Here is a 27077-nt window from a genome sequence, read left to right as displayed (position 1 = left end):
TGGAATGAAAGGCCCGAGCCGAGTATTGAGTTATTATCACATTACGCCCACAACCTTTCCACAGTGCACAGACTGTATGATGGCTCCATTATTAAACTCCCAGTGGGATAAAAATGACTTCCTCGATGTCTGCAGATAATTGTTCCTAGATTTTTCCCTCGCCTTTTAACAATAAATGTAAGAATAGTCATATTTTTTTTTTATTTTCATCCCTTAATGCAATATGCTATTGCCCTGTTTTGTTTTGTTTTCTTTTGCTCTGAGACGAACACAATATTCCAAATCAATTAGGACTGCAGCTGAAAAATATTAAAACATTTTGACTTTTAATTTACCAGGTTATTGTCAATTGGTTTGTCTATAAGATGGGATAAAAATGAAAAATGTTAATAATATTTTAAACTAAGATTCCCAGCTATGCGCAGGATCAAGCTCCTTAAAAGAAAAAAACCGTCTGCTCTCATTTTCTGAAAATCATTGTTGATTGATTTTTTTGTTTGTTTGTTTTTTGGACCGTTTTGTTGAACAAATCAATCAATTAATCAGAGGCAGTCTGAAGATGTCACCTCAGGCCCCAAGACATTGTGACTGCTTTTTGACATTTCCTTGACTAAGCAATTACTTGAAAACATAACCGGCATTTTCAGGCGATTCGTGCTATTTTTAGTGTAAAATGCAAATGAAACAATGCCTTCTTGCCCTCAGGTGTATGGTCAGTCGCTGTCAGTTAGTTGAAGTAAGCTGGGCTCTGCACGTGGCCACAGTGCTGCTCACGATCAGAGATCACACGTATGACTCAATCTTGTTGAGTGGGGAGATAAGCTTGTTGGGAGTTGCCTTATCTCCCCAGTGTTGCCTGATCACTTGAGAGCAGTATGGGGCTGTCTTTGCCTTATAAAGCTGCAGCTCCTGGGATGGCACCTTGACAGTCACAGGGTATTTATAGTGGAGAGTGGGTTAGCTTCAGATTGGGCTCTCTTTGAACTCCTCCTCAAATGTGCTATTGTGAAGGGACTTTAGTTTCCTGCCAAAATCTGTTACCAGTTTGCTTATTTTGCAGTGAACATTTAGGCACTGAGCCTCCTTTTATCCCTGCTTAAGGACTGAAGGACAAGTCTATCTGTTTTTCAGCATAAGATAACTAATCACAGAAAGTATACACAGGTTTGCTTCAAATTGAGGTTGCCGTTGTTGTTTTTAAATTTTCTACTTTTTGGCTGATGTATGCACCTATGCAGTATATCTGCTAAGCTAACATCCATAGATATATCGGACAGGGCAATTTATCTGTTCATTTCCAGGTTGCATATTGTATATCAAGAAAGACATTTAATTCCGTGGATGTCTGTGTTGATACAAAACCGGTACAGGGTCAGACATTCATGCCCCCTTCAGGATTAACCGTATTAACTCTGGTGATCCTCACTTTTCCTCTTGGACTATAATTTCGCTTAAACTTATGCTGGTTTTTAACCAAACACCTGTTAAGCTAATAACATTCCCTTCAGCCCCAGCTGTGGTTTGTGTTTAGTGCAAATTTAGCATGCTAAACTAAGATGGTGAACATGGTAACCTGCTTGATGTTAGCATGTTAGCATTGTGATCGAAAGCATGCTAATGTTAGCATTCAATTCAAAGCACCGTTGTTCCAAACTGCAGCCTCACAGCGAGGCTAACACTGCTTTAGCCTCTCAGAGGTCTGTTGCGATTGACTCTGCAGAAAGTTGGTGCCCTCTGTGCACTATGCGCCTCAGCATCCGCTGACCCCCCCTACGTGGCCCACTACTTTGTGGCTGACTTGCTGACGTTGCCAGTCCCTTCCACTTTGTTATGACACCACTGACAGTTTAGTTCTAGGAATATTTAGGAGCGAATAAATTTCCTGACTGGAGTTGTAGCACAGGTGGCATCCTATCACGCTGGAATTCACTGAGCTCCTGAGATCGACCCATTCTTTCACAAATGTTTGTAGAAACAGTCTGCATGCCTAGGTGCTTGCTTTTATACACCTGTGGCCATGGAAGTGATTGGAACACCTGATTTCAATTATTTGGAGTGAATACTTTTGGCAATATAGTTTATGACTACATGATTCAGGCTCACAGACAAGGTAAGGTATTAAGGGTGCAATATGGAAGAATTGTAGTGGAAAACCTTCAAAAATTGGCTTAAATTATCAACAGATGGGGAGTACATGGTTAGCATGGTAACCAGCTAGCCCCATCCCATCCAAAGCTCATATGCTAGTGGTGGTCCTGATATACATACAAAGCTCTAAGAGAGAAGACTGATTCTAAATACTGCTGCCGTTTCCCCCCAACCACACACTTCACATGTGCTGCCCCTCCCTTTCTCTAAAAATGCCTCGTCCGCAATCACTTTGACGGGCACAATCACTGGCCTACCGCTTTCCAAAGGTTACAAACACAGAACACATTTACGATTCCTTAAGATAAGATGTGCTGCCTACATGCAAAAACACAAGAGAGGGAGTGCTCCTCACTGTCTTGGTCATAATCCCTTTTCATGTGCATGTTTCAGTCTGCAGTATGTATCCTTGGCCTCACATGAAAGGGAGCCAAAGTTGGAAAAGATTTTTCTAATAGAAGGTGTTGTGTGATGAGGGCGTGCTTGGGATAGGGGGCTGATGTGGGAGCCTTGGCACAGTTTGGCGTGTCAGAATCAGACTGTAATTTGGCGTGTATGCTTACTGACCTGCAGCCCTTTGGGAGTGAGGGCGTTTACAGCTGAGTAGAGCCGGACAGCAGGGGACGGTGGCTTTGGGTAGTTAGGGGGTGAAGAAGAAAGCAGAGCTGGAGCCAATTCACATTGAGGTCATTCAGTTCAAAGTGTAACAAGAAACGATTAGCATGACAGCCACAAAGTCTCCATTCTCAATAGTGGATTCAAATATTGGAGAGCTGTTTTCGATTGAGAGCACAGTTACAAATAATTTTATTTTAAGATCTGTACAAAATGGACCATCCAGTGCAAAGCCACTTTTATGGTGTTTCTCCGTGCAAAAGCCTGAAAACAAAAATGAGAATGTGATTCTGTGTTCGGGCAGGGATCCTTTTAGACCAGCAATTATTTCCCTAAAACCCAGGGGATGGCAGGGAGTGCTGGCTGGCCCGGGCTTGTTTTTTTTTTAATTGGATCACATGGCTGATTTGCCATGTATTGTAAGGGACATGTTTCAATGTAATTACGTATCGATGAAGTGCCAGGTGGCTTGTTCTGACCGCAGCACTGTAAATTAGATTGCTGTAATGAGGTTCATAAGGTTACTGATTTTGAGGACTGAGTATATACACATATTCATACCAACGAGGATTTGCTGATTAAAATTTGAGAGGAATGTGTTTTTTTCCCCTCAGTTTGACCTTGCAGGATGATACTAAATTTGTAATGTATTTCATGTAAGTTGAGTTAAACTTGAATCTGCCTAATTGCTTTGTAAGAAGGAGATTAGTCTAATGCAATCTTGTGTTCCCCAATTATGCTAATACTTGTGAAAATTGTGAGGGGGGGGAGACTGGCTTCAAGGCTAACTGGGTTCAAGGTGAGGCGTCGAAGCAGATGAGGCACACAGGAACAGAGTGTCCGTACGCAGCAGAAAAAAGTGAGGAGTTAAGCAGCCACATAAGCTAAGTAGAGTCCAGAGATCACATGTTGTCTGTCTTGTGTGGTATTAATCATTCTGCTGAGCAAGGGCTGCTCCGAGGGCCAGAAGACTCACTCACACTTATCTGCAACTCACTATACATACAGAGAGCGAGGAGTGACGCACAGTAGAGCGCTTTCTTAAAGCGTTAATTATCTCTTAAGGATTTATTCTGTTGTATCTAAGTTTCCCATTTGTCAGTCGAATACAGTGGGTAATATTATGATGTAAACGCGTAACTCTCAGGATGTCATCATCAATGTTTTCCTAAGAAAGTAAAGGATTATAACTGAAAGCATGTGACGGCAGAGTTCAGTGCCTTCAGACTCGCACCGGGCAGGAAGTAATAAAGCTGGTCAGCAGTAAGGCCTGAGCACGCTGCCTGTTTTGTATTACACATTGATTCAAATAATTGAAAAAAGAAGTGAAGTACTGCTTTAATATTGTTTCTGCTCTGACTGCGATATTCCAGCGGGTCTGTTCTCTGAAACGCTATGTGGATTTATGTTCAGTGACTAATCAAATCTACATTATGCCTTTTCTTGGAATTTTATTGTGATTCAGGAAAAAACAGTTAAGTCAGCCTGCTCTCCATACTGTCATTTATATATACAATTAGTTGATTTCAGGGTAAGAATAATCATCTATGATAATCATTTATTTACAGAGCTTTTTTTTTTTAAAATCCATGTTAAAGTGTGCTTCTCAAAGGCAGAAAAACAAAACTGATAAGTCATAAAATCATCGGGTTAAAAACATGTTAAAGAAACAATGAAAACAGATTTTGGGAAACATGAAAACGCAGTTAAATCAGAAAAGGCTGTCTGTTAAAGGAAAGGATTTTAAAGAGAACATTGACCGACTTTTTTAACATCGGATCTTTGTTAGTACTGCTGATCCCACTGGAAATCAACACTTTGCAGCTTTAGTCTGCTATTATTAGCTCATTGTTTTTGTGCTCCAGACTGAAAAAAAACAAAAAAAAACCCTGCCATTGATTATAAGTGTGAACAACAGATTCCCAGCCAGGCAAGAGGTCAGACAAGTCAAATGCACACCAGCAAGAAATGGATTAAAGCTGAAGTAAACGGATGACCAACACTGAATGTTATGCTGCGTTGGAGGTTGGAATTTCCTAGTCTAAATTTCCAACTTTGGACCTTCAGACGCTCCAGATGCATGATGTCTGAAGTGAACAAGAAATGTGGCTGACCGTAATAAAATGATGTCTCTCTGGCAATTGTACACACTCAGCAGTGCTGTTTGCGTATATTAACGAAACGGAGGAGGGAAAACAACACAGACGGAATTATACATTTTATATAACAGCACTTTTATACTTGGAAATGTGTCTAAATATTCCATCGACTAGCCCAATACAAATGCTGATGTATGCACAGTGGGTGCTGCCATTGTTGTGTGACGTTGGACGACTGCTCCCCCCCAAAAAATCGGGGTAGACAGATGTGTAGTGAGTTTGCTAATAGATATCCGGCCTCTGAGTTGCGTTCCATTGTACTTTTTCTAGTAGGAGGTAGGTCATTTTCAAGGTCAGAGTTGTCTGGAACACGGAATTAGACTTCAGTTTCACAGGTGGTCAGAAGAGGATTTCCAGAAGTCGTCCATGTTGATCTGTTTCTGCCTGATGTGCCAAAACCTGAAAGGCTGAATGCTCCAATTCTTTCTCGCAGGAGACATTTTGACATACTGGTCTTAAAATGACAGCCGACAATTGAAACACCTCCTTTGTAGACAGGCTGTGTGGGGAGGACCTAAACATGATCGACACATCATTAATATCAGTTACACTTGGGATTTACCTGCTTTGATAATCAAAATGTCTGCTGTTAAATGGCCAGTTTGCTGAGAGTTGTTTTTAAGCTTTTGATGGTCACTCAATGAAACCTCCAGGCAAAAAGCCACCTCAGTTCTTCTGTCATTAAGTTCATTAACTTTTTTGTCTTTTTTTTCTAAATAGAGTTCTCTCTGTTCTCCCTATTAACCTTAAAGGGGGACAAGTGTTGTTTGGAGCCAAGTGCACTGGACTCTGCCAGGTTTGGTAGATAGTGTAGGCCTGTTGGTGTAAGCTGCCTTTTGGCTTCTGTTTTTATCTTTTGTCTGTGCACCACTTGACTCTTCATCATCTAGACTTGCTTCCAAGACTTGAGTTTGTCTTTGTATAGCACCTTGACATTTTTTAGATGAAAGTGAGTCAGACATATACATCAAACTAAAGGATAAATAAATTCAAAGCTCTGTAGGAATTATCTCTGTTCAATAAAGCCAGCACATCGATGTTTATTTTGGAGACAAGCTCCTGTGTAACCCCTTTTAATTCCCATCTGAGATTGTTTACTACATTACAGATGGACAGTCACCACCCACTGGCCAGACGGGCTGCGATGAGCAACGTCTCAGACGCTCAGTCTGGTCGTGAGAATGCTGTGCCAGACTCCACCTGCTCTAAATGTAGACAACTATTGTCTGGCTGTGCAGAGAGCAGTTCGCTGTTCCTGCTTATGGCACAGAATGTATTCTCGGAGAGACATGTCGTGGTTATGCTTGTGTCAGCTTGGTTTGGGACTCCGAGCTGTTGACATTTACAGTGACGTCTATGCTTTAACAAGAAATGAAGGAGGAAGTGAAAGAACCAAACTATGGAGAAATGGTATGAGAGTATGTGGAGTTAGTTTTTAGATTGGTCACAAGAATCCACTTTATCATAGTGAAAACTGAACCTGTAGTGAGTAAGAACACATTTTCAGACACTGCTCTGAGTTATTACGGTGTCCTTGTGAGAAACAGCCCTCCTCAGCTATTATTCCTCCTCCCAGCATCGAGGGTTACAGGAATATTTAGTTACAATCTATTGTTGGACTCCTGCAGCTCTGAACCTCACTCTCCTCACTGATGGTTGCATGTAGTTTGTGTTTTAGAAATGTAAACTTAAGTGAAATCGTTTCAGATTGTAACGCAAATAATATGTAAAAACATTCATCGTGGTCATTGAGCTTGTTTTATGAGCCATGCTGCAATTGGCTCCAAGCTGAATGAGGAGCCAGCTGTCTGGCTGCCGTACATAAGAGTTGCCCTGTGTGTGTGTTATTACATTTAGACTCCACTCTCTGCAGAGCATGCCTGCTATGCTTTCACCACTATTCAGGGGATTCATGTACGACTGCAGCAGAAAACTCTCCGAAGCCATGATATGCAGGACCGTCTGTTTATATTTGCACAGTGTACAGTAAGTGTTGGCATGTGGTGTATGACTTGAGCATGAAAGCAATTAGATGAAATAAAAGTCAAATGGGTGACCGAGTTGGGTCAAGTTCCCACCGGGAGGCGAAAAACCCACAAATCCCCAGAGGGAACAAACCAGACACTAATTAAAAACTTGCTTTTATGTCTGCGTTTTATGTATTTGTGTATGCGGACCCACATGAATGCACCTACAATAGAAGAGGGCAGCAGATGTGTGTGTCTTGGATCATGTGTGTCAATTTGAGAATATTAAAGTTCTCCAGACTCAGAAGGTATTTGAGAAAAGCGTTTCAAATCCAGGAGCAGCTCTGGTGTTATATTCTGTATTCAGTTCAGGGATGGTAGTAGAAGTATTCAGGTTCTGTAATGAAGTAAAAATAGCAATATCAGAAAATAGAATACTACACTACAAGTAAAAATACATTGTACACATTGTACATTCTTTGGCAGCAGTAGCCACGAATGCACGGAATGGATCAAATGTAAATGAGATTGTTATGCAGTAGTTTTATAATATATTACTAAATTATTTGCACTGACAACTTAACCGCATTTACCAGTTGTGGCTTGGTAAGAATATTATTTTGCTTTATATAGTTTGGTATCTTATCTAAAATCATATTTTATTAGCCTATTATAGTTGTTAAGAGTAAATACAGCCTAGTATTTCATTTTGGATTGAAGTGCAGTAAAAACATGCACAGTCAAGAGTAATGGCATTCTTCCTCCTTTAAAAACATATATGTATATAAAGGCAATGATTGTGTGAGCTGTGTAATTTGGGAGAAATGGAAAGTTAGTCTGTTAATTTGTTTACATTTTGCATGAAATGTCTCAACAAAACACTGTAATATTGTTTGATCAAGAGGTTTTTTTTTTCAGTTTAATGTAGCGTGTGCTTTGTTTTTTAAGATTTTTAAGAAAAGATAAATACGACAGGGCTTGTTACCGTGTATTAGCAACAACAGCGTCCAAGTTAATTAATTTCTGGAGGAGATTACTGCATGAAATTGGTATTTAAACAATTCAGAATTGAAATGACTTGATACTCAATATTTTTGGAAACACTAGTTTAGAGAGAAATCATCATTACTGAGAAGCTGGAACCAGAGAATAATTATTGTTGCTTGAAAAAGCCTTAATTCAACAAACGTGAAAGGTCCACTATGTGGAAAGATCTGGGACCCTGCCACCTTTCTAGCTTCAATCAGGGTTCAGGGGACCTCGTTTTCCTCTGAGAACAGCTTGTTTGACCAGCAATGGAAAAATAACAAATATTTCTGAGTTTGTATTATTACCTCATTAACATCCTTACCTTCTTCTCCAACTTCATAGCGCGCCCCTCTAGGAACTTTATCATTTAGAATTATAACAAGCAGTAATGATATTGCATCCAGATGTTGTTCTTGTTTTCGGTGTCCACAAGCTCATGATCGCATCTCTTGGACTTCATTAGAGAAAATAAAACATTCATTTCAGTTCAGCGCAAAGTATTTTGAAGTAATGCATCTTAGTTTATAAAATAAGATAATCCTTTATTTGTCCCACAACGGGGACATTATTACAGCAGCAAAAAAGGGATAGCAAAAATAGTTATATCACTGATTATCATACCTCTGGGACTTATCAGACATAATAAAACATTCATTCAACAGTAGTAATAAATAATTTAAAGGAAAATAGAAAATATAAGTTTAAAAAGCCATAGAACCAAAATATATATATATATTAAAAATACATTAAAAAATTAATTCTAGAAAATGTAAGTAAAAAAGAAGTAGAAACAATGTAAATATATGGTATTATTACCTCATGAATAGTGTACACTAATGAATTACACTAGTGCAAGTACAATAATGCCCCTTCTTTTCTTTTTTTCTTTAAGATAATCCGAATTCCTGTATTAGTCCTGCAAACGGGGAAATGTGTGTGTCACAGCAGGCAAAGGACAGTTAAGGTACATAGTTAACATTAATAATACAACAAAATAAACAATACAATAAAAGGGTCAGAAATAGAAACAGACTTGTGTATATACATAATACAGTATAAACCGTGTGATTATAAGCAGTGTGGCAGTGTATTGTTATTAATAAATAGCAGTTAACTGTGATCAACAAATCGATTAATCAACAGATCGATGAATCAGCTCTTTCTATTTTAGCTCTATACTGACCTGAAGCAGCATGAGTGCATCTAAACCGTCCTTCAGTACAGTATTTGAGTTATTGGACCTTTTTTTACATTCCACCACTGATTCAGTTTCATTTAATCACATTACATCGTGAATAGAGATTCTGGAAAAAAAAAAAAGTACACAACAAACCTCGTGCCATTAATTGCCATGCTCGATGTGTGTGTGTGTGTGTGTGTGTGTGTGTGTGTGTGTGTGTGTGTTGGGGGGAGTGTGCTGCTAAAATAAAGCCCCGGCTGTCCTCATATCCCACAATTCTACTGTGAGCAGCCTAGTGGAGCGTGATAGGCTGCTGGAGAGGGGGAACTGCAGCAGAGTAGCACCGCTGTCAGGAAACAGAAGCCCACTGCGAATGAGACTCGCATAACCAGCTGAACGAGGACGGTTTACCTGGTAATTTAAAAAAAAAAAACATTTCTACTGCTGCTTTCCTCTAATCTTACTCTACTAGGCTTGTCTTGGTAAGAGATGCACGCTTACCCCCTGTGTTTTTGTAGCTCGCTGTTGTTATTTCCTCTCATTTTGCCTCATTTCTGCTCGTCTGACCACCTCCCGGACCGATGACAGATAATTAACATTAAAATACTCCTCCGCTTGTACTCAGCCGGGCGGAAAAGTCGAAGGGACGTGTCAGACAACACCGCTCCTAACCTCGTTTTGTATCAGCCTGCGTGTTTTGTAGCCTTGTGCGTAACATTGTGGCGACGTGATGTGTTTTTTTTTCTTTTCGCTGAATGAGCAGCATGTAGCGGCTGTTACCGTGCTGCTGAAAGTCAAAGCATTTAGCGGATATATCAGAGGAAACGCGCCGCTGAAGGTACAGTCGGCTAACGTGCTGCATGCGCGAGGCAAGGAAAGTGGGGAAAAAATGGTTGAAATGTTGTTTTTTATTTCCCAGCACCATTGAACAGTGAGCGCTGAGTCACCGGCACACACACGGTTACATCTGAAGACAGTGAATGGATTAGAAATTGTTGGACAGTCGCAGGTTTAGACGACATACTTGGGTGTTGTTGTTTTTTTTGATCTGCAGTGCGGTAGGCGTGGTTAGGGGCAGGGTGACACGGTCTGGATCCTCTTTTAGCATCCTCGCATCCTTGAAGGAACCGAAAGCAATGGCCGAGTCTGACTTGACAATTTAATTAAGATGCACAGTAAGCTGTTGTTGCAGCAGCAGCATTGTGGGGCCTTGTTCAGGCTGATTTGAGAGAACATGTGTGATCACAGCCTTGGTTCGCGCTGACCTGTTTCCAGTGTGTTGGGGTGTTGTTGAGGTCTCCCTGGCCCAAATTTGCTAAAAACAAAAAGAAGTCCTGTTGCTTTACAGGAATCCGCCTTATTTTTAGAATCACTAAATCATAAAATTGTCTGAGAGCGCTTTAAGATTCCTGCAACATGTCAACTGCTTTCCCTTTCTGTTGATAAGGACGAAAAGCCAGAAACTAAGATTTAGGTCACATAGCAGAGTCACAGTGGGGTCATGTAAAGGTAAATGGTAACACCCTCTTCTTATTGTTTTTGTCTGTAAAAAGTGAACATGGGTTTTATCTGATGGATGAATGTGCCAAATCGGTAATATGACATCCACTCAGACTGCTTGTTGAAAGGACATATATGCCCCGACAGGATGCAGGATCTGTGTATTTTAAAGCTGCAACAATTAGTCAATTTAAATGTTCTCTCACTCTCAAGTGTTAAGTTTTGCTGCCTTTTTATGTTTTTATATCTTTGCAAAAGTGAATGTTGTGTTTGACAAATACATTCACCTTATCAATGGTGTCACTTGAGGCCGTTTTATTATTCGTTGCAGACCAGCTGATTGACAGAGAAATTGATCAGCAGCTAAATGGATGAAATGCAGAGTGAAAAGACAAAATCCTCTTTTTTTCATCTGTTTTGTTTTTAAAGGGTCAGCAGTGGTGATTAGATTTAAAACAGCTATGACTGTATTTTGTTTTGCAGAATAAGCACCAAAGAATTCAAGATGGAGGTGAAATGATAAGTCGATTCATCCATTTGTCAATTGACAGAAAATTAATCACCTGTATTGATAATCTATTAATCACTTAAGTTGTTGTTGTAAGTGGCTCCTGCATCTCAAATATGTGTGGTAGTTGCACATTTTTCTACATTTTTGTTAATTTCTCAAGGAATAATGCACAGATCTTGATAATAAAGGATTGTATGTATGTATGTATGTATGTATGATTGATTACAATTTGGGCTGTAGAGTTTGATATTGGATTAGCCTTGATTGTATTACAGGAGATTGTTCTCCTTGGCTGAGGTATGCGCTTTACTGAGTAGCTTTCTAATTTTCTTACTAACTACATTTTGATTTTGGCGTGTTTGTTGGACAGAACAAGCAATTCCGATATGTCACCTTGGGAAATTGTGATGATTTTCAGTAGTTTCAACCGTATTTCAGTATTATTTATCCCTGTGGCAAGGCTTGAGTGTTTCCCAATGAGCTGCTGTCCAAAGTGATAAGAAGATGAATGCAGTGTAGACACCTGATGTCAACAACCCAACATTATGCTCCCCTGAAGACATTATTGTTAATCAAGTCACAGCTGTTTTACTGATTACCTGTTGCTAATCTCATAAAAAGCCTAATCCCTATTGGCCCGTCTCAGCCTCTATAAGAAGTTATTAGCTCTCCATCAAGCTACCAAGATTTAGTTCTAATCTTTCACATCAACAGGAGATTTTCTCTCTGTCAAAAGGAGCTGTAGGACTGGATTGAGATCTGCTAATAACAGTATAAGTGCTTTTTTTTTGGAATAGCTTCCCTGTCAGACACATTGGCGATAGTTGTGCCTTGCCTTCAAGGAAACCGACCCTGGCCTTAAGCGACTGCACGCCAACAAAGGCAACACTGATCGTGTAGCATAATGATGTGCACAGTCAAGCCAAGATAACAATAACAAGTTCGTTGGTCTGTCTGTTGTGTCCCCGAACGTCTTCACTGCTAGAGACAGTAATGCCAAGAATGTAAACGCTGCAAAGCTGACAGGATTTATGGCCCCCTCAGCAAAAAAATGCTCTCAGCTTGCAGTCACCTTCATGTTACGAGTCTACCTTCAGCCGTTGAGGTGTGGACTGTCTCTTCCTGCTCAGTCTATAAGCATTCAAGTAAAGGAGTTTGAAAATCGGTAAGATAAGGACAGGATGCAACGGTTACTAAATCAAATGTGGAAAACCATTGTCTTTTCCGTCATTTACTGTGTGCGGTGGATGATATGAATGTCTCGCGCACAGTTGTATTACCTTGTACTGACATGATGACTCAACACCTGTCTATATCGGTTTAAACCAAAACTAAACCTCCATCAAGGGAGGATTTATTATAGAAGTGTTGAAGTAGACTAAATTAGTTTTAGGAAGTTGTAACGAATAAACTGGCAACCAAATGTTAATGCAAAATGTGTCCTTATCCCAACATTCCTGCAATAAAAAGAATGTAATTAGATATTTTGCTGCCTCACTGATATGTTAAATTGTACGACATATTTTATCTTGTCAGGAACTTGTATTGTGTTTATTATGGATTGTTTGACCCGTGTTTGTTTGGCTACCGAATGAAATGGTCAGAAGTGTCTCTGCTCTTTGTGTTTGTGTTGCTCTGGAGCTGGAGAATGTTCTGGCTGAACCCACTGAGGTAGAAAACAGATCTGGGTTGTTTAAATTTCTTGAATTGTTAAGGGCAGAACTGAACTGTACTAGGCTGCGAGATGTAATGGAGGAGCATTTTACTGTATGTGTTGTGCCCTTTTCTGCTTCCCACTAAAACTTGTATTGTGAGCTTGTAGCTTGTTAGCCAAGTCAGTCACCTGTTATTGTCTAAAAAAGTCTAAATGGTGTCAGAATTGCTTGTTTTCTTTGTTATACCAGTTCAAATGGAATGAAGATCAGATGAGAACATGATGGCTGGTGACATACTGTTACCACATCACATCATTTGTCCTATACGTTTACATTTTTTTGTTTGAAAAATTTCTCTCAGTTTCTTTAAGTCAAAGGGGATGACCTCTTGTTTTCTTCGACCAGCACAGCTGCACTTTGTCCCGTTTTCTCTCTGACAGCGAGTTGACACACGCACCACTGCAGTGCCCACATATTTGCAAAAATGTCTAAAATTGTTCTCATTCATGTTTCTTGTTGTTGCAGTGTTTTCCTCCATTGTAACATGAAATCAAAATTGAGATTTTGTCAAGATATTAGACTATCTAACTTTAATACAACACTTCCAACACTATTTCACAATAAATCAATTGTTTAGTCAATCATATTTCAAAATATTATAAAAATTGCTCATTACAATTTCCCAGAGCCCAAATTGACATCTTTAAATGAACTCTTTTGTCCATCCAACAGTCAAAAACGCATCTCTCCACTTACTATCATAAATGATGAAGAAAAGCAGCAAATATTTACATTTAAGAAGTTGGAACCAGCAAATGTTTGACATTTTGGTTGAAATATTGCTGATTTATCATCCAAATCATTTTCTTTCGATCGACTTATTGTTGAAGCTCTAGTCCAAAACCCGAAGTGATTAAATCTATTACAATGTAAGACAAGGCAGAGCAGCAGATCTTTACACTGCAAAAGCTGTAGCCATGAAAATAATGCAACTCTTACTTGAAAAGTGACTAAGATGGTTTTATGATTATCAAAGCTGTTGCTGAGTAAATCCGTAGTTGTTGCATCTTTGCAAGAAACTAGCTTTTTTCCTGTGGTGAAAGTCTTCACTCTGATGTAAGTGTTGAATGACAATGAATTTTGAAAATAGACATTTTGCCTTCAGTGACAGAACACATCAATAATGTTATTGTTGTTGTTTTGACGTCAAGATCGTTGAAAACTCTTTGGGGATCTGTACCCTCTCAGCAGAGGTGTCTCATTTGAGTAGCCAGACCAGCTACATGGTATCCAGTTACAGTAGCTGCATTTGTGTGTGACAGCTGTCAGCCCTTCAGCCATGTAGAGGGGTCACATCATACGGCAGGCTGGATCGGGATGGGCCCTGACGTGTCAAAAACCGCCAGCCATGTCCCTCCATGTGACCGCCGTAAGTCTCCAGGGGCGTTATGGTTTTGTGGGGGCAGGGGTTGCAGGGATGGGCCCAGCTGTGGCACTCCGGCTAATGGTACTCAACACAGATGGCTGTCCCTCATCCTCATGAGTGTGTGCGTGACTCCGAGTGCGCAGGCCACTTTCCAACAGTATGCATTACAGTCACAAACGGACCTTAAAATGGGATCATGCATGCACGGGCAGCAACAGAGCATTTAGTGTTAGTGATCAATTATGTAATGTGGTGGCATACTGATAAACCTCTTCAGAGCTTTTAGCATGGATATGGACATCCGCTGCCATGGTGGTGTCTCAGCAGTCTGTCTGAATGTGGTTTGATTTTTGATTGAAAGTGCTTGTTTAAAGGCAGACAGCTGGCTTGATTAACTGTGGGTATGTTTGATTTATATAGGGAAGAAGAAATGGGAGTGTTTTTTCTTAATGATGTAATTGTTCTTCTGAGGAAATTTTGTTTCTGGAAGAAGACAAGGAGATGGATGGTTCCTGCTTGTCCTTCGTAGAAGTCACATCATTTTTTATCTGCAGCTCTGAGAAATGTGTTTGCCATCAGGTGACAGATGAATGAGGAGCTGCTTTTTAATATGATAATGTGAGAGATAAATGATGATGTATTTAAGTGCTAATGGTCAGAGTTTTTTGTAGCATTTGCTTCTGTTCAGTCATTCACTGTTCAAGCTAAGTGCCATGTTCCTCTTTTTCTTGATTCCTCAGATTTACTGATGCAAGAAACATGTGCATCAGCATCAGCTTGGCACTGTGGATCCATCGAGAAGTCATCACTTTATACCAGTAATGACTGAGTTTGGATCAGTTACTTAGACTCAATTTATGTAATCTGATCAATCACTTTATTCAAATTGAGAATTTTGTTCAAGGATTTTGAAATATAGGATGATAGACTTAAACCTAAATGTGATGACATACAAACATTCACAGTTTCATTTGAAATCATCAGTGCTTTGAATGTAAAAAAAGAAACATCTGCTACAGTCCTAATTTTGGCTTTTATCTTCTTGCAAATGGTTTAAATGTAAACCTTACTCAAGATTTGGAACAATTTTGAATTTTATTAGTGGATCAGACAAAATGCTATCAGACCTTCTTTTTGTGAGCCTGAGGATTTTGCTGGTAAAACCTAACCAGACACCAGCTGTTTCTCACAACAAATGCTAAAGCTTTCATGACCTGAGAGGTTGAATCTGTGTGATCCAAAGATTAATCAGCAATACAGCAGCAAAGCACATGTTTATACATTTGAAAGTGTTTAAGATGATAGGATTACAAAAGGCTTTTAGTCAATATGATTAGGCTATATTAGGCTATATTGGTGCAATCAGCAAAATCTCCTGTATACTTGCAGTAATCCAGGGCTCTATGAGTTGTGAATACAGCTTTCTGAATGCATAATGTATGTGCCAGTCCATGGCGAGGGCCACACACAAGGCTACTGTGTGGGCTGTTGTGTGGCCCTGTGAAGAGTGCCTGTCACCAGTGACTGAACGTATTCTTCCTTCATTTCTATGGTGCAAAGATGTTCCTTTCCTCCCCTCCTACTATAGTTCCTGTTTTATAGCAGGGTTAAGAGAAGCAAAGGTTAGCTGTGCAACCATCGTCTGTCAGCTGATTACTGATTAAAGATGCAGATAATTTTTTTTATTTGTGCTATATGCCCAGAAAAGATAGAGATAAAGGGCTCTGGTGTTCACTTTTGATAATAAGAAGATAAAAATAAGAAGAAAAACCACAGAACGTGATGCACAGAGCTGCACAGGACCAATAAACTGTTCCGCTGGTGGGTGATGACTGCGAGTTGGGCTGTGGTGGTTAGCAGGGCTGGCCTAGTCAGAAACGTTGTTGTATTACAACTAAGATAGAGAGCTGTCGTAATTTTAATTTCTATTTTATCCTCACCACCAAGAAAGAAAGAAATAAAGAAATACTTTTGCAACAAACCAAAAAAAAAAAACAATTAACATTATTCCATATGGTCTTAGTGTGGTACATTCATAAAATCTGGTAGTTAGATCACACTTGTGGCTGATCCTTGTACAGAAAAATACAATGTTATAGCTGTCAGGGCTTGAAAATGTCATCCAATTGTTAATTTACAATTGTGACATGCTTTCTAAAATGTTTCTGAAAAGATATAAGGTGAGAAATAGGTGGTGCAGAAACAACATCTTGATAGCACTGCCTAGTTTTGATCTGATTGTCACAGGATATTTGTCATTTGGTGGACTTAAGATGTGTAATCATCTGGCTGACCTTTGACGGCAAATAACCAGGGAGCTCTGGGCAGGCAAAATGATAGAAGTTTATGATTCTTCATTTGTATATACAGCGCCACCCACATTGTGATGACACTGAAATTCTGCAATGCTTCCCTTATCAGAGAAAAAAAACCCATTCATTTCTGCTCGGCTCAATTCATTTTGAAGTAGCATGTCTGTCACAGAATGTTAGATGAGCAAAACAACATGGAGGCATGATGAGGGCATGAACTCCAGCTGCTAATAATCCAGCTATGTGCGTGCCAGTGCTGTTCACAGCAGGACCTGTGGAGTTCGGCATTTCAGCCAAATTTATTGCTTGAAAAAGCCTTTGTGAATGTGGGAAGTTTTCTGAGTGAGACAGGTTTTTATTGTTACAAATTGTATAATACCTTCACCCCCATCTTGCTTGGGGGGGTTAGAAATAATCAATACCTTGCAGTTTTCTTTTTGTTTTGCGATGCTTTGCTTTTAGAGCCAAAGTTCTTATCTTAATTGATGCGTTTTTTCATTCAACACGTCAAAAGTTTTGGGGATCACCTCGCAAACACTGTTGCTTTTGTTTTTGTCCCCAGCCGTGACTCGAGGTCTGAGATCCTCCCCATGAATCCTCCCACCGTGGAGTAAACATACCCCTATAAATAGAGCTGAGGGAGACGCAGGCCAACAGCAGAATGACAGGCATCTGTACTACAAACCCCAGACTCTGTGTAGCAGAGGCCCAGTGTTGCTGTCCCACACTACGCCCTCCAAACCCCACATCCCAATGTCAAAGCCTGTGGGTGCGGTTAGCTCTGGGGGCCCCCAGTGTGATCCGTCCTATCTGTCATCTTTGTTTTGCAAAACTGGCCATTAGATGTTTCCTCTCATTACCCAGTTGTAGGCCCTTGGGACCCCGTCTGTCACTGGTATGCTGCTATTCAGAAAGGGAGAAGGTCATGATATGAAAGACATGTTGTGGTGCTGCTCGGATACTTTAGATGCTTGTGTGTAAATAGTCTGCAGAGTAACTAGGGTGGCATAAATACATTGAGCAACCTTGCGGATTTTGTTTGTAGAATTACCATTAATAATTGTTTCTGCTTAATTGATCTAGAGCTGACAATGTAACGAAGTCCATGAACAGGCAACTATTTTGATAATTGATTTGTCTTTTTTTTTGTTAGGGTTAGGGTCGGAGGATTTTGGACTGTTGTTCAGACAAAGCAAGTCATTTAAAGATGGCCACCTTGTACTTTTTGAAACGGAGATGGATTTTTTTTTTTTTACTACTGTTATAGCATCTCTTAAACCAAATGGTTGATCAGTTAATTGCAAAATACAATTAAAAGTAATAGATATCTTAGGCGAGTTCCCAGATTCCAAGTGTCAACAATTTGGTCAAAAACACAAATGGATTCAGGTTTTCTTGATGCAGGATGGGGTAAAGCTGCAGATCCTCACTTTAGAATAGCTGCAGTAAACAGATATTTAACATTTTTATTTGATAAATGAATTTAGTACAAACCATTTATTAAAGGTTGTAAACATCCAAATAGTCTTATCTCATCAGTGTTTTACCTTATGAACAAGGTGTTGTTTCCCCTCAGTGTCCTTTTGTTTGGTTGGTCAGTTTGTCAGAAAGATTACACAAATACTGTTGAATGTATTTCTACAAAACTTAGATGGAGGTTGAGTCTCGGCCCAGAATTGACCTTGTGAAGTTTTGTTGGGGATTTCATGGATTTCTCTGGAAATAATATGTTGATCTTGATGGAAAAAATATCAGGCATGTTTAGGTGGCTGGTATCCACGAGTGAGCACAATTTGATGTAGATCCAAGATCTGGTTAGTTTAAATTATGATTAGGCAGTTAAAGCATTCAGCATCAGTCCATCAGCAGAAAATTGATCCATTTAGCTGAATCAGCTGTTTCTTGTAGTTTTCCCAGCAAAATGAGAAACATTTGTCGAGTCCAGCTTCTCTTGTGTTGGCATTGCTCTAGCTGCTTTTCTGTCTTTAACATCGATGTAAACTGAATATTTTACATAAGTAATTTACTATTTTCTCATATTTTACAGGCGAAATGATTAATAGAGAAAATAATTGTCGGATGATGAATATAATCCTCAGCTGCAGCCCTAGATGAGAGTGTTTTGAAACAGTTTTTATGTGAAAAATCAAACAGTTTATTATATAATGTATTGTGAATGTCAGGGCACTAGCAGTCTCAGCACTTTCCATGATTAGCCACTGACACTTGAGTGCATCTTTGCCACTTACATTTATTTCAGTTTTTATCTTGCCGTCAAACAATACCCTCATCTCTGCATCTACATCAGAGCAGGAGCTTATCATCACACATTACTGAAAAAGCGGCAGTACATCACTTCATAACAAGTCAGCTGACTCATCCAGTTTTCCCCCTTTTCCCCTCCTCTTCCCCACTCCAGCGTGATTTACCATGACAACTGAATCAGGCGCAGACTCTGAGGCCAAGCAGCCGCAGGAGAACAAGGAGAACGAGAAGGGGAAAGCTGCAGAACCCACATCGCCCCAGAACCAGCCGGAGCAGCTTCCTGCCGCCGCTGGACACAGCACCCCGGCCAGGAAAGAACAGGTGAGCCCCGTCATGACCACACTAACAGGAGGAGGATCGAGCCACTGTCTGCTAGAATTCAGTTAAAACCATTTACCATTTAAAATGCTTCTATATTTGACCATGCTCATACAAAAACACAAACAAGTGATTGAATTAAGGGGGGATTTTATGACGTTAACATCATACGTATCTATTCAGATCAGGCTTGAATTTGAGAACACACTGAAAACCATTCATCCCACTGCTGGATGAATTGTGCCTTTGTGTGAAAAATGGAAATCAACAACAACAACAAACAATACTGACAACATGACTTCAGTGTTCTCGATGGCATTTACAGCCCTGTAAACTTGTCTTTCAGTCAGCACTCCATGCTTTTATTTTGGAAATGTGGTGAACCACAGATGGAGAAACCCCTGATAAAGTGTGGATGTTTTCATTCCCAGCATTACGTCAGTCGATTGTAGCAATTAACATAACGTCACACAGCTGTGGGGAGAGGGAATGAGCTAAGCTACTGAAGTAAAATCTCACAGCTTTTAGCAGCTAATGTTTGGAGATCTCTGGTTGAGCACAATGAAATTAACACAAATAAATAGGGATGCAACACAGGAGCTCTGGAGAAAGATAGTTGATTGTTTGTCATCTCATTCCCTGGTCGTCAAATCTTGCTGCTTTGCGATGGTAATGCATTACATCAGCGATCTCCATAAATTGTTTTAAGTCAAATTTTATTGGAATTTCCTCCTTTTTGTCCCCTGAAATCTTCCATGACATGAGGAGGTGCACCAGTTTTTTCTCTTTGTTTGATGTTAATGTCAACTGAACAATTTGGGGGGTTTGACTGTTGATGAGACAAAAAGGTGTTGGGACTTGTGAATAGCTTTTTCTTTTAACCATTTTGCATCATTTTAATGCAGCCAGACAGTTTGATAAATAAATGCAATAAATCATTCTCGCATAGAAGAGTGGAAAAACTTCCAGTTCAGTGTGTTTTTACAAACAGGCATCTCTATTCAGAAGAAGAGTTCAGTATGTACATTTTCTGTCTGAGGCAGCCCAAGAAGCTACTAATGTTATCCGAACACTAAGTGCTTGTCTGCAGATTTTGGCCTGAGCTCCCTTCAGGGCTCACGATCTTATCGATCTTCAGATTGAATTTCCGTTACTACCAAACTGCAGGACTGTCTAAGGTTAAAGGAAGATTCCCTGCGTATTCCTCAGTTTACCAGTTGAAACACAAATAGTGTGACTAGCTGGACCAGTTTGTTGACAGTCGCTCGATTGGTGCTAAAAGTTCAAGGTGCAATTTTATCCCAAACAAAAAACCTACATTTGATGTTTGAATTACCTGCACCACTGTTACTCTTTTTGTGGCTATAACGTTATTAGAGCTTTGACTGATGTTTGCCATATGTCAGTGCTCAGACCATATTATATTTGATATACATCAATTTAACATTTACATGACATTTTAGGACTGTAGCTGCTGGTCTTATCTGAGAATTTAGGAAAAGATCAACATTGGATTCATTTTAAACTTCTAGATTTCTATCTGTTACAAGCAGCCAATATTAAGGGGTCCAAAGGTCACCACAGCCAGATGTGGCCATGAAGAAACAGATGGTTATGAGAGGTTTTGCCTTCTTATGATCTTCGGCATGTTAGGGCAAGCTCACACGTCTCCATTGACCTAACAGTGTTGCCTCTGTCGCTATGTGGGAAAGTATAAGCATGGAAAATGGGGTGTATGATGAGGAGGAGAAATAGAGCTTGAGTTTACATGTGAATGATAATGGGCTGTAATGAGAGAGCAGCAGAGGCTGGGCAAGGTGATAGATAGATAGATTAATTCTGTCCTGGGCTGAGTTGTGTAGCAACAAATCATAGCATAATGTGATATTTTAACATTGGTTAAGAAGTGATGATACATACCCTCAGGTTTATTAAAATTTATGAACGTCAGACATTGCATTTACAGACATTTTAAATTCAGTTTCCAGAAAATGTTTTGCACCATATCAAGATAGATCTTTAGGTTGTTATATGAATATATTCACATCATAAATCTAGATTGCTCGCGTCTACTGTGTGTGAGTTATAGACGGATATCTAAAAACCTTATGTTAATTCTTAATTCACATTTGGTATGTGTAAATCTAAACATGGATATTTTATAAACTAAACAGTTTCATAGACCAAACAATTAATTGATTAATCATGAAATAACTGGTGAAAATGAATGATAATAATCGCTAGTTGCCCTCCTAGTCTATAGTCATGACTTGTGCTAAATGCGAACATCAGCAATAACAATCAATTTACTGTTAAATAACATTTGGCTGTTGAGCAAGTATGATGTTCACTATGTTCACCACCTTAGTTAAGCGTGTTAGCAGGTTAGCATTTGCTTATAAGCAATAAACACAATGCACAACTGAGGCTTATTGGAATGTCACCTGCTTTGCAGGCAGTAAATCTTACAGAAATGTCAACAATTATTACAGTTATTACTATTTGTCCACTTTATATCTGTGCACAATTTCACGGCCAGTGCTATTTGTTGAGGTATTTCAGTCGACACCAAAGTGTTGGACCAACAGGATGACTCCAAAGAGGAATAGACTTTCCTTTAATGTGTCATGGAAGATTTCCATGTCCCAGACAAATAGGGAAATATTGCAGTCAAATATTATCTGTTTGTTGAGCTTAAAAGCATTTCACGGAGACCGCTGATGCCCTGCATCACCAACCAAGTGTCAGCATCTGACGAACTGGGAATTCTCTAGAATTACTGACTAAACCTATAATGCAATTTATACTCTGCTTTGAGGAAGTTATTTTTCACCAGTTGTATGACCAGAGAGATAGAAATATGTCAGACTTCTAAAGATTTTCGTGGTGGAATAAACCACAATTACCAGATAACAAAAACTCTAAGGAATGACCTCCCTGTGTCACTTTAAAGGGTATTTTTTACCATATCTCTTAAACTCTGAATTGGAGAGCCCCCATCACGTCACAGTGAGGATGATTTATGATGCCCTGCCATTGTCAGAGCTGTGTGAATTGGCAGGAACAAGGCTGACAGAAATCACAGCTCTCTGCCACACCACTGTCAGTCTTCCTGTGAGACACATACTGAGGCTGAGATATCTCTCTGCTCCAGCAGGGTGCACAAATGAATGAACAGCCTCAGTTTACAGTTTTACTGCTGGGATTTTCTATATCTGTGGTGCTTATTTCTATTAGTCGCAAATCATCCATAAGTATTAGAAATACATTCTTTGGTTTTTGGTTGAATGGAACTAAATCAAATATAGATTCTACCTCCACTTTAAGTCTCCTTCTCCACAGAGGAGACTTGTCTGCATGAGCTACATTAGATGTGCACAATGTGAGCGATATATCCTGAGGAACAAGATAAGAAAATGTTCCGTATGAAAATGAACAGGGGCATTAAATCTACTTTGTGTGTGAGTAAGAAGGAAAAATGTCTGCAAGCCAAAGGCCTCTTTTTCAGCATGAAGTCAGTCAGGAAGGGCTTTGTTTTCAGCGAAGTGGAAAATTGGATTTTCTCTGTTTAAGACAAAATGGCAGTACACCTCTAGCTCTTCTCAGTGGGACCTGATTACATTCACACAGGGTCTCAGTGTCTATTTTAAGGTTTTGAACATGTGACAGAATGGGCGGTTTTGCTGAAGATGACCACATTAAGAAAACTGACATCTAGAAGAGGTAGTTAGGGGAGCAGATGGTATTTTTCATTTCTGGTCTCTGAACTCTTTCAACTAAAAGTTTTCTGTCAGAAGGCTCTTCATACAGTGAAGGGGTATCTGAAAGCTTTGCCATGTTTAACAAAGAAAGCAGAGAAAATACAGTGCAAAACACACACGGAAAACTTCATCGTAATCTGTTGAATAACTCATTCATATTAATAATTTAAGTGACCCCTGTGTTCTTCCTCTCAGGAGCAGCAGGAGGACGACATATCCCACCAGTCATCCACCAGTCGTCTGTCAAGGTCTCCTTTGAGAGGAGTGAAGAAGGTGAAGATCATGCAGTGTAAAGTCACCCTGCTGGACGGCTCCGACTTCTCACTCAATGTAGAGGTGAGCAACTGCAGGAACAGAAGTCCTCTTTTCATATTTAGTGGTCCGAAAAGTTAATTATAAAAGCTGCTGCATCTGCATTTTAACATCATAACCACACACTGGATTATATAAGCTTTCAACAGCTTCCACACTTCAAAGTCAATTTCCTTGAGTTTAACTGCACATTAATCTTAAAAGATTGTGACCCTAATGTAAACAGTTGGACCAAGGAAAATACTAAGACAGAAAAGATCTAGGCACTGAGAGCCTTTTCACTTTTTAATAACTGCTTAAAGGGATAATTCAGTGGTAGTTTCAGTCTAAACTGATTATATAAGCGCTTTTCACTTAGTTATTTGAAATTAAACTCTCGCTGCTGCATCACTCGGTCTTTTGAATTGCCTTTCAGTGATGCAGCAGCTCTAATGATATTTTCATCAGTCTATAATGACTATAATAACACCAAGACCAGAGTGTCTGTTTTTTTTGTTTGTTTTTTTTTTCAGCCAATTTAATTTAGAGCAAGTATTCTTTATTTAATTTGGTGATTATGAGTAAAGAAGTTTTCATGATTGTTTTTTTTTTTCCCGTCTTCATGTAGAAATGTGTCTTTGAGCTACTGCAGCCCACTTAATCCTCAAAGACCTGGAAGAACAAATGTAGCAAAAAATGTTTTTGTTTTTTGTTGTTAATTCAGACATTTTTTAAAAAATTATTTAAAGATTTAGTATAATGGAATATATATTTGATTTACTGACCATATAGATGTGTCCAAAAAATACAGAGACAAGTGATCAGAAAGGTTATTAAATCATAACAGAGAAGACGTATATCATCCATTGAACATAACCAACAACAGAAGCTACAACCATTGCCTGTTGGCCCAGAGGAAGAAACTACTTAGGTTTCCTCGAAGATCAATACTGCAGAAAATGATGATGTTATCATGTTCAGCACAGCATTACTGAACAACCAAACAAGACAGGTTCAAAGGTTTTTAAAGTTTGCACCTTTATTTGTCTATCACTCTCTAATTACATTGGCAGTGTAGTTTATCTAATCTGTCTGAGGTTTGCTTATATTGTAATCTGCTTATGGTGATACCTTGCAAACACACACTATAGGTTAAAAAGCTATATTGATTTAAATAAGCAAAATGCTACATGTGGCATTATTTAAGCCATTATACCAAAACATTAGAATGCTGCTTGACAGATGACGGAAACTTTGATAAATGCATTTATAAGCTAAAACAAAAGTTGGTTGTCGTGGTTATAAGTAACACTTATCCTTCTGCTGTACCTCGTATTTCTGGTTGTATCTGTCTCCTGATTCCTGGCTTGTTGTATTAAAACACAAATAAACCGCACTACTTCGACAGCCCGACTCACAAGTAGGGATTTCATGGATTTCACTGCACATTTACATTTGCATTGTGTCAAATTGCTTTGTGGGATTTGTTTTCCCTCCAACGCTCCTCTGTGCAGTCTTGACAGAACGGGTCTTAAATGTTTAGCTCTTACTTCAAAGCTCATCCGCCTGTCTAGGAATAAACCCTAGGAGGAGGAAAGGAGGGCCAACAATCAGTGAAAAACATGTGTCTCTGTGTTGTAAATGTGGGGCAGCAGTGTGGCTTTTATCATATGGAAATGATATGTTACCAAAAAAATGGAGCTTGAGTCAGCTGTTAATCATGTTGGACGGATTTGTTACCTTCTGTGCCGGACAGTGTAGTGAAACAGTGATATCAGAAAGTGAACAGCTTCAGATTGAATTGAACAGGATGGAATTGTGTCACAATAGAGAGGAGCCAGGATGAATGTAGGCTGATTTAGAAATCCGTTACATACTCTGTAAGGTTAACCGCACATTTGCTTTGGAGTCGTGTTGAATGCTTTGCTGCAGCAATATATGTTACAGAGGACTGAGACTGGCAAAATCATCAATAGACAAATGGCCAAAAAATAGCCATTAATTAAGCCATTAAATTAACTAATAGCATTAAAAAATACATTCATGACATGAATTTATATTTTGGTTCTAATTTGCCTCTGTATTTATTTACTTTTCGATTGATTCTACTCTCTTTATGTATTTATGTTATCTGACATGCATATTCAAAAACTTTTTTTTATAGAACATAATGCAGAAAAAGATGCAAAGGATAATCTATAGTTACTAAATTATAACTGATGATGACGACCCTAAAAATCTAAGAATGTATTTGGGCAATTACTGATGAAGTATTTTATTGATGTCTTTATTGTTCATATTTTAGGTGCATTTAATGACATCTATTTATTTTTTTAGCTATTTATTTTATTTTGGTTTTCATAGTATATAGCCTCAAGTGGGACAATTACTCTGATTATCTGTAGTTTTAAATATCCTGGAGCCCTCATCAGTCGAGGAAAATGTGTTGGCACTCCACAACATACAGTGGCTCCTTCTGTCTTTTTCTTGGAACATTATGAATTCAGGAATAAATCTGAATAGTGAACGTATTTGACATTTCACTCTTTAACAGTAGCAAGTTCAGCCTTTTCTCAAACTTTTAAGACTTTCAACTTTGTACACTCCAAAAATGTGTCAGCAGGCTGAATAGGGAGTAGCAGACCCCCCTCCTCAAATCTTCTTTGAGCAGATTCCTTCCCACCAGGGGTTTTGACAGGGGGATTATCCAACTGTTTTGGTGGTGGTGAGGTGAGGGCTTCTGACTGTGAAATGGGAACATTTATTAGAGGGAATCAGTGTCATTGACTGTATGTTGGCATGATTAATCAGTGTCCCACTGTGGCCAATGAGGGATTCTTAAGGACAGTGGTGTGGAAATGGGGGCAAGTCTGGATTTCATGCCCTTGAGACGGATGCTCAAAAGGTGCAGACAATGCTGTTAATTTAGATGCATGAAGTGAACGCGCTGCACAGAGTGCGCTTAAAGGAAATGACCCTTTATCCAGATGTGACAGTATTTTAAAGCAGTTCTCCATCAGCTTATAGCAGAGCTCCACTTCTATGAAGTTGGAATTTAAGAAAGAATTGTCAAAATTAATGCAACAAAAGCCAAAATACATCCTGATTTATTGTCCCTAATGTGAGTCAAGCTCCCAAAAAGGCAACTTCCATAGCATCTGTCTTTAAATCCTTTTCTTTAAACTCCACGTGATCATTTTTAAAGGCTCCGCTAACCCAATTCATCATTATCAAAGGATGTTTTTCCAGACTTTACTAAGCTTTTCTAGTGCCACAGAAGACATTAAATCTCTGTTTTCACAGCAAATAAATCACAGGTGATATTGCTTTCTCGGGCTTATTTTATGAATTGCTATCATTTGGAATTCTTATTTAATTGAGGAGTTATATTCTTGAATTGTCTAAATAATTATCTTTACATTTGTTTTAGGGAAAAATCCATAATTGGCCTTTATAGTGCCTCTAATTATTATTTCAGTGTCAAGAAATGCAAACTCTCACTTCCTCATTATCACTTTAATCAGTTGGGACCCTTTTGAAAGTGAGATGATTCATCTCAAGAGGTTTATCCTATGATAAATGATACTAAATTGGCTGATCTCCAGTAGTGTGTAGCTCTGAAGATGAAATGTACGACACTGTTTACAGTGTGTATTTGTGTCTAATCACAAGTGTATTCTATAAACCATGTCCCATCTGTTTACTAGACTGTAATCTCCCCGTCCCACTCCTGCCAAGACGGCCTGCGTTGAGGCTTCCCTGGCACAGGTCTCACCCCTCCTCACTTTGTCCCAAGACTGACACCAAATAGAGGATGAACACTTAAAGCCAAACTTGGATTAGATTGCATTAGAGGGGATGTGAGCAGAAGGAACAAGCAGAGAAAGAAAGAAAATGCAGAGAAAGAAAGAAAATGATGACATGTTTGTCCGTAAAACTC

The 27077-nt window shown here is 39.2% G+C and overlaps 1 protein-coding gene and 1 long non-coding RNA gene across 15 annotated transcripts in view; one reads left to right on the top strand and one right to left on the bottom strand.

The window, feature by feature from the left end:
* epb41l3b (erythrocyte membrane protein band 4.1-like 3b) overlaps nucleotides 1–27077 on the top strand; it is a 56658-nt gene that overhangs the window by 3401 nt on the left and 26180 nt on the right. For 6 of the 14 annotated variants that reach the window (XM_037084935.1, XM_037084934.1, XM_037084933.1 and 3 more), the window contains exons 1-3: nucleotides 9370–9512; nucleotides 18922–19088; nucleotides 23042–23182. In XM_037084935.1, coding sequence (XP_036940830.1) covers nucleotides 18933–19088; nucleotides 23042–23182 — 297 coding nt within the window. In that variant the 5' untranslated portion in view covers nucleotides 9370–9512; nucleotides 18922–18932. Of the gene's footprint in view, nucleotides 1–9368; nucleotides 9581–18921; nucleotides 19089–23041; nucleotides 23183–27077 lie in introns of those variants that run through there. The other 8 variants (XM_037084929.1, XM_037084931.1, XM_037084930.1 and 5 more) reach the window with 4 other exon arrangements.
* Nucleotides 6001–9188, bottom strand: LOC119011636. The gene is made up of 3 exons (XR_005072238.1): nucleotides 8735–9188; nucleotides 8241–8372; nucleotides 6001–7286 (listed from the first exon to the last, which is right to left on the bottom strand). It is a non-coding gene; the product is annotated as an uncharacterized LOC119011636 (long non-coding RNA).

Source organism: Acanthopagrus latus, chromosome 21, assembly GCF_904848185.1.
Source record: "Acanthopagrus latus isolate v.2019 chromosome 21, fAcaLat1.1, whole genome shotgun sequence".
NCBI classification, from domain to species: domain Eukaryota; kingdom Metazoa; phylum Chordata; class Actinopteri; order Spariformes; family Sparidae; genus Acanthopagrus; species Acanthopagrus latus.
Note: the sequence above shows the minus strand (reverse complement) of the source record. Positions and strands in the feature narration are given on the sequence as shown.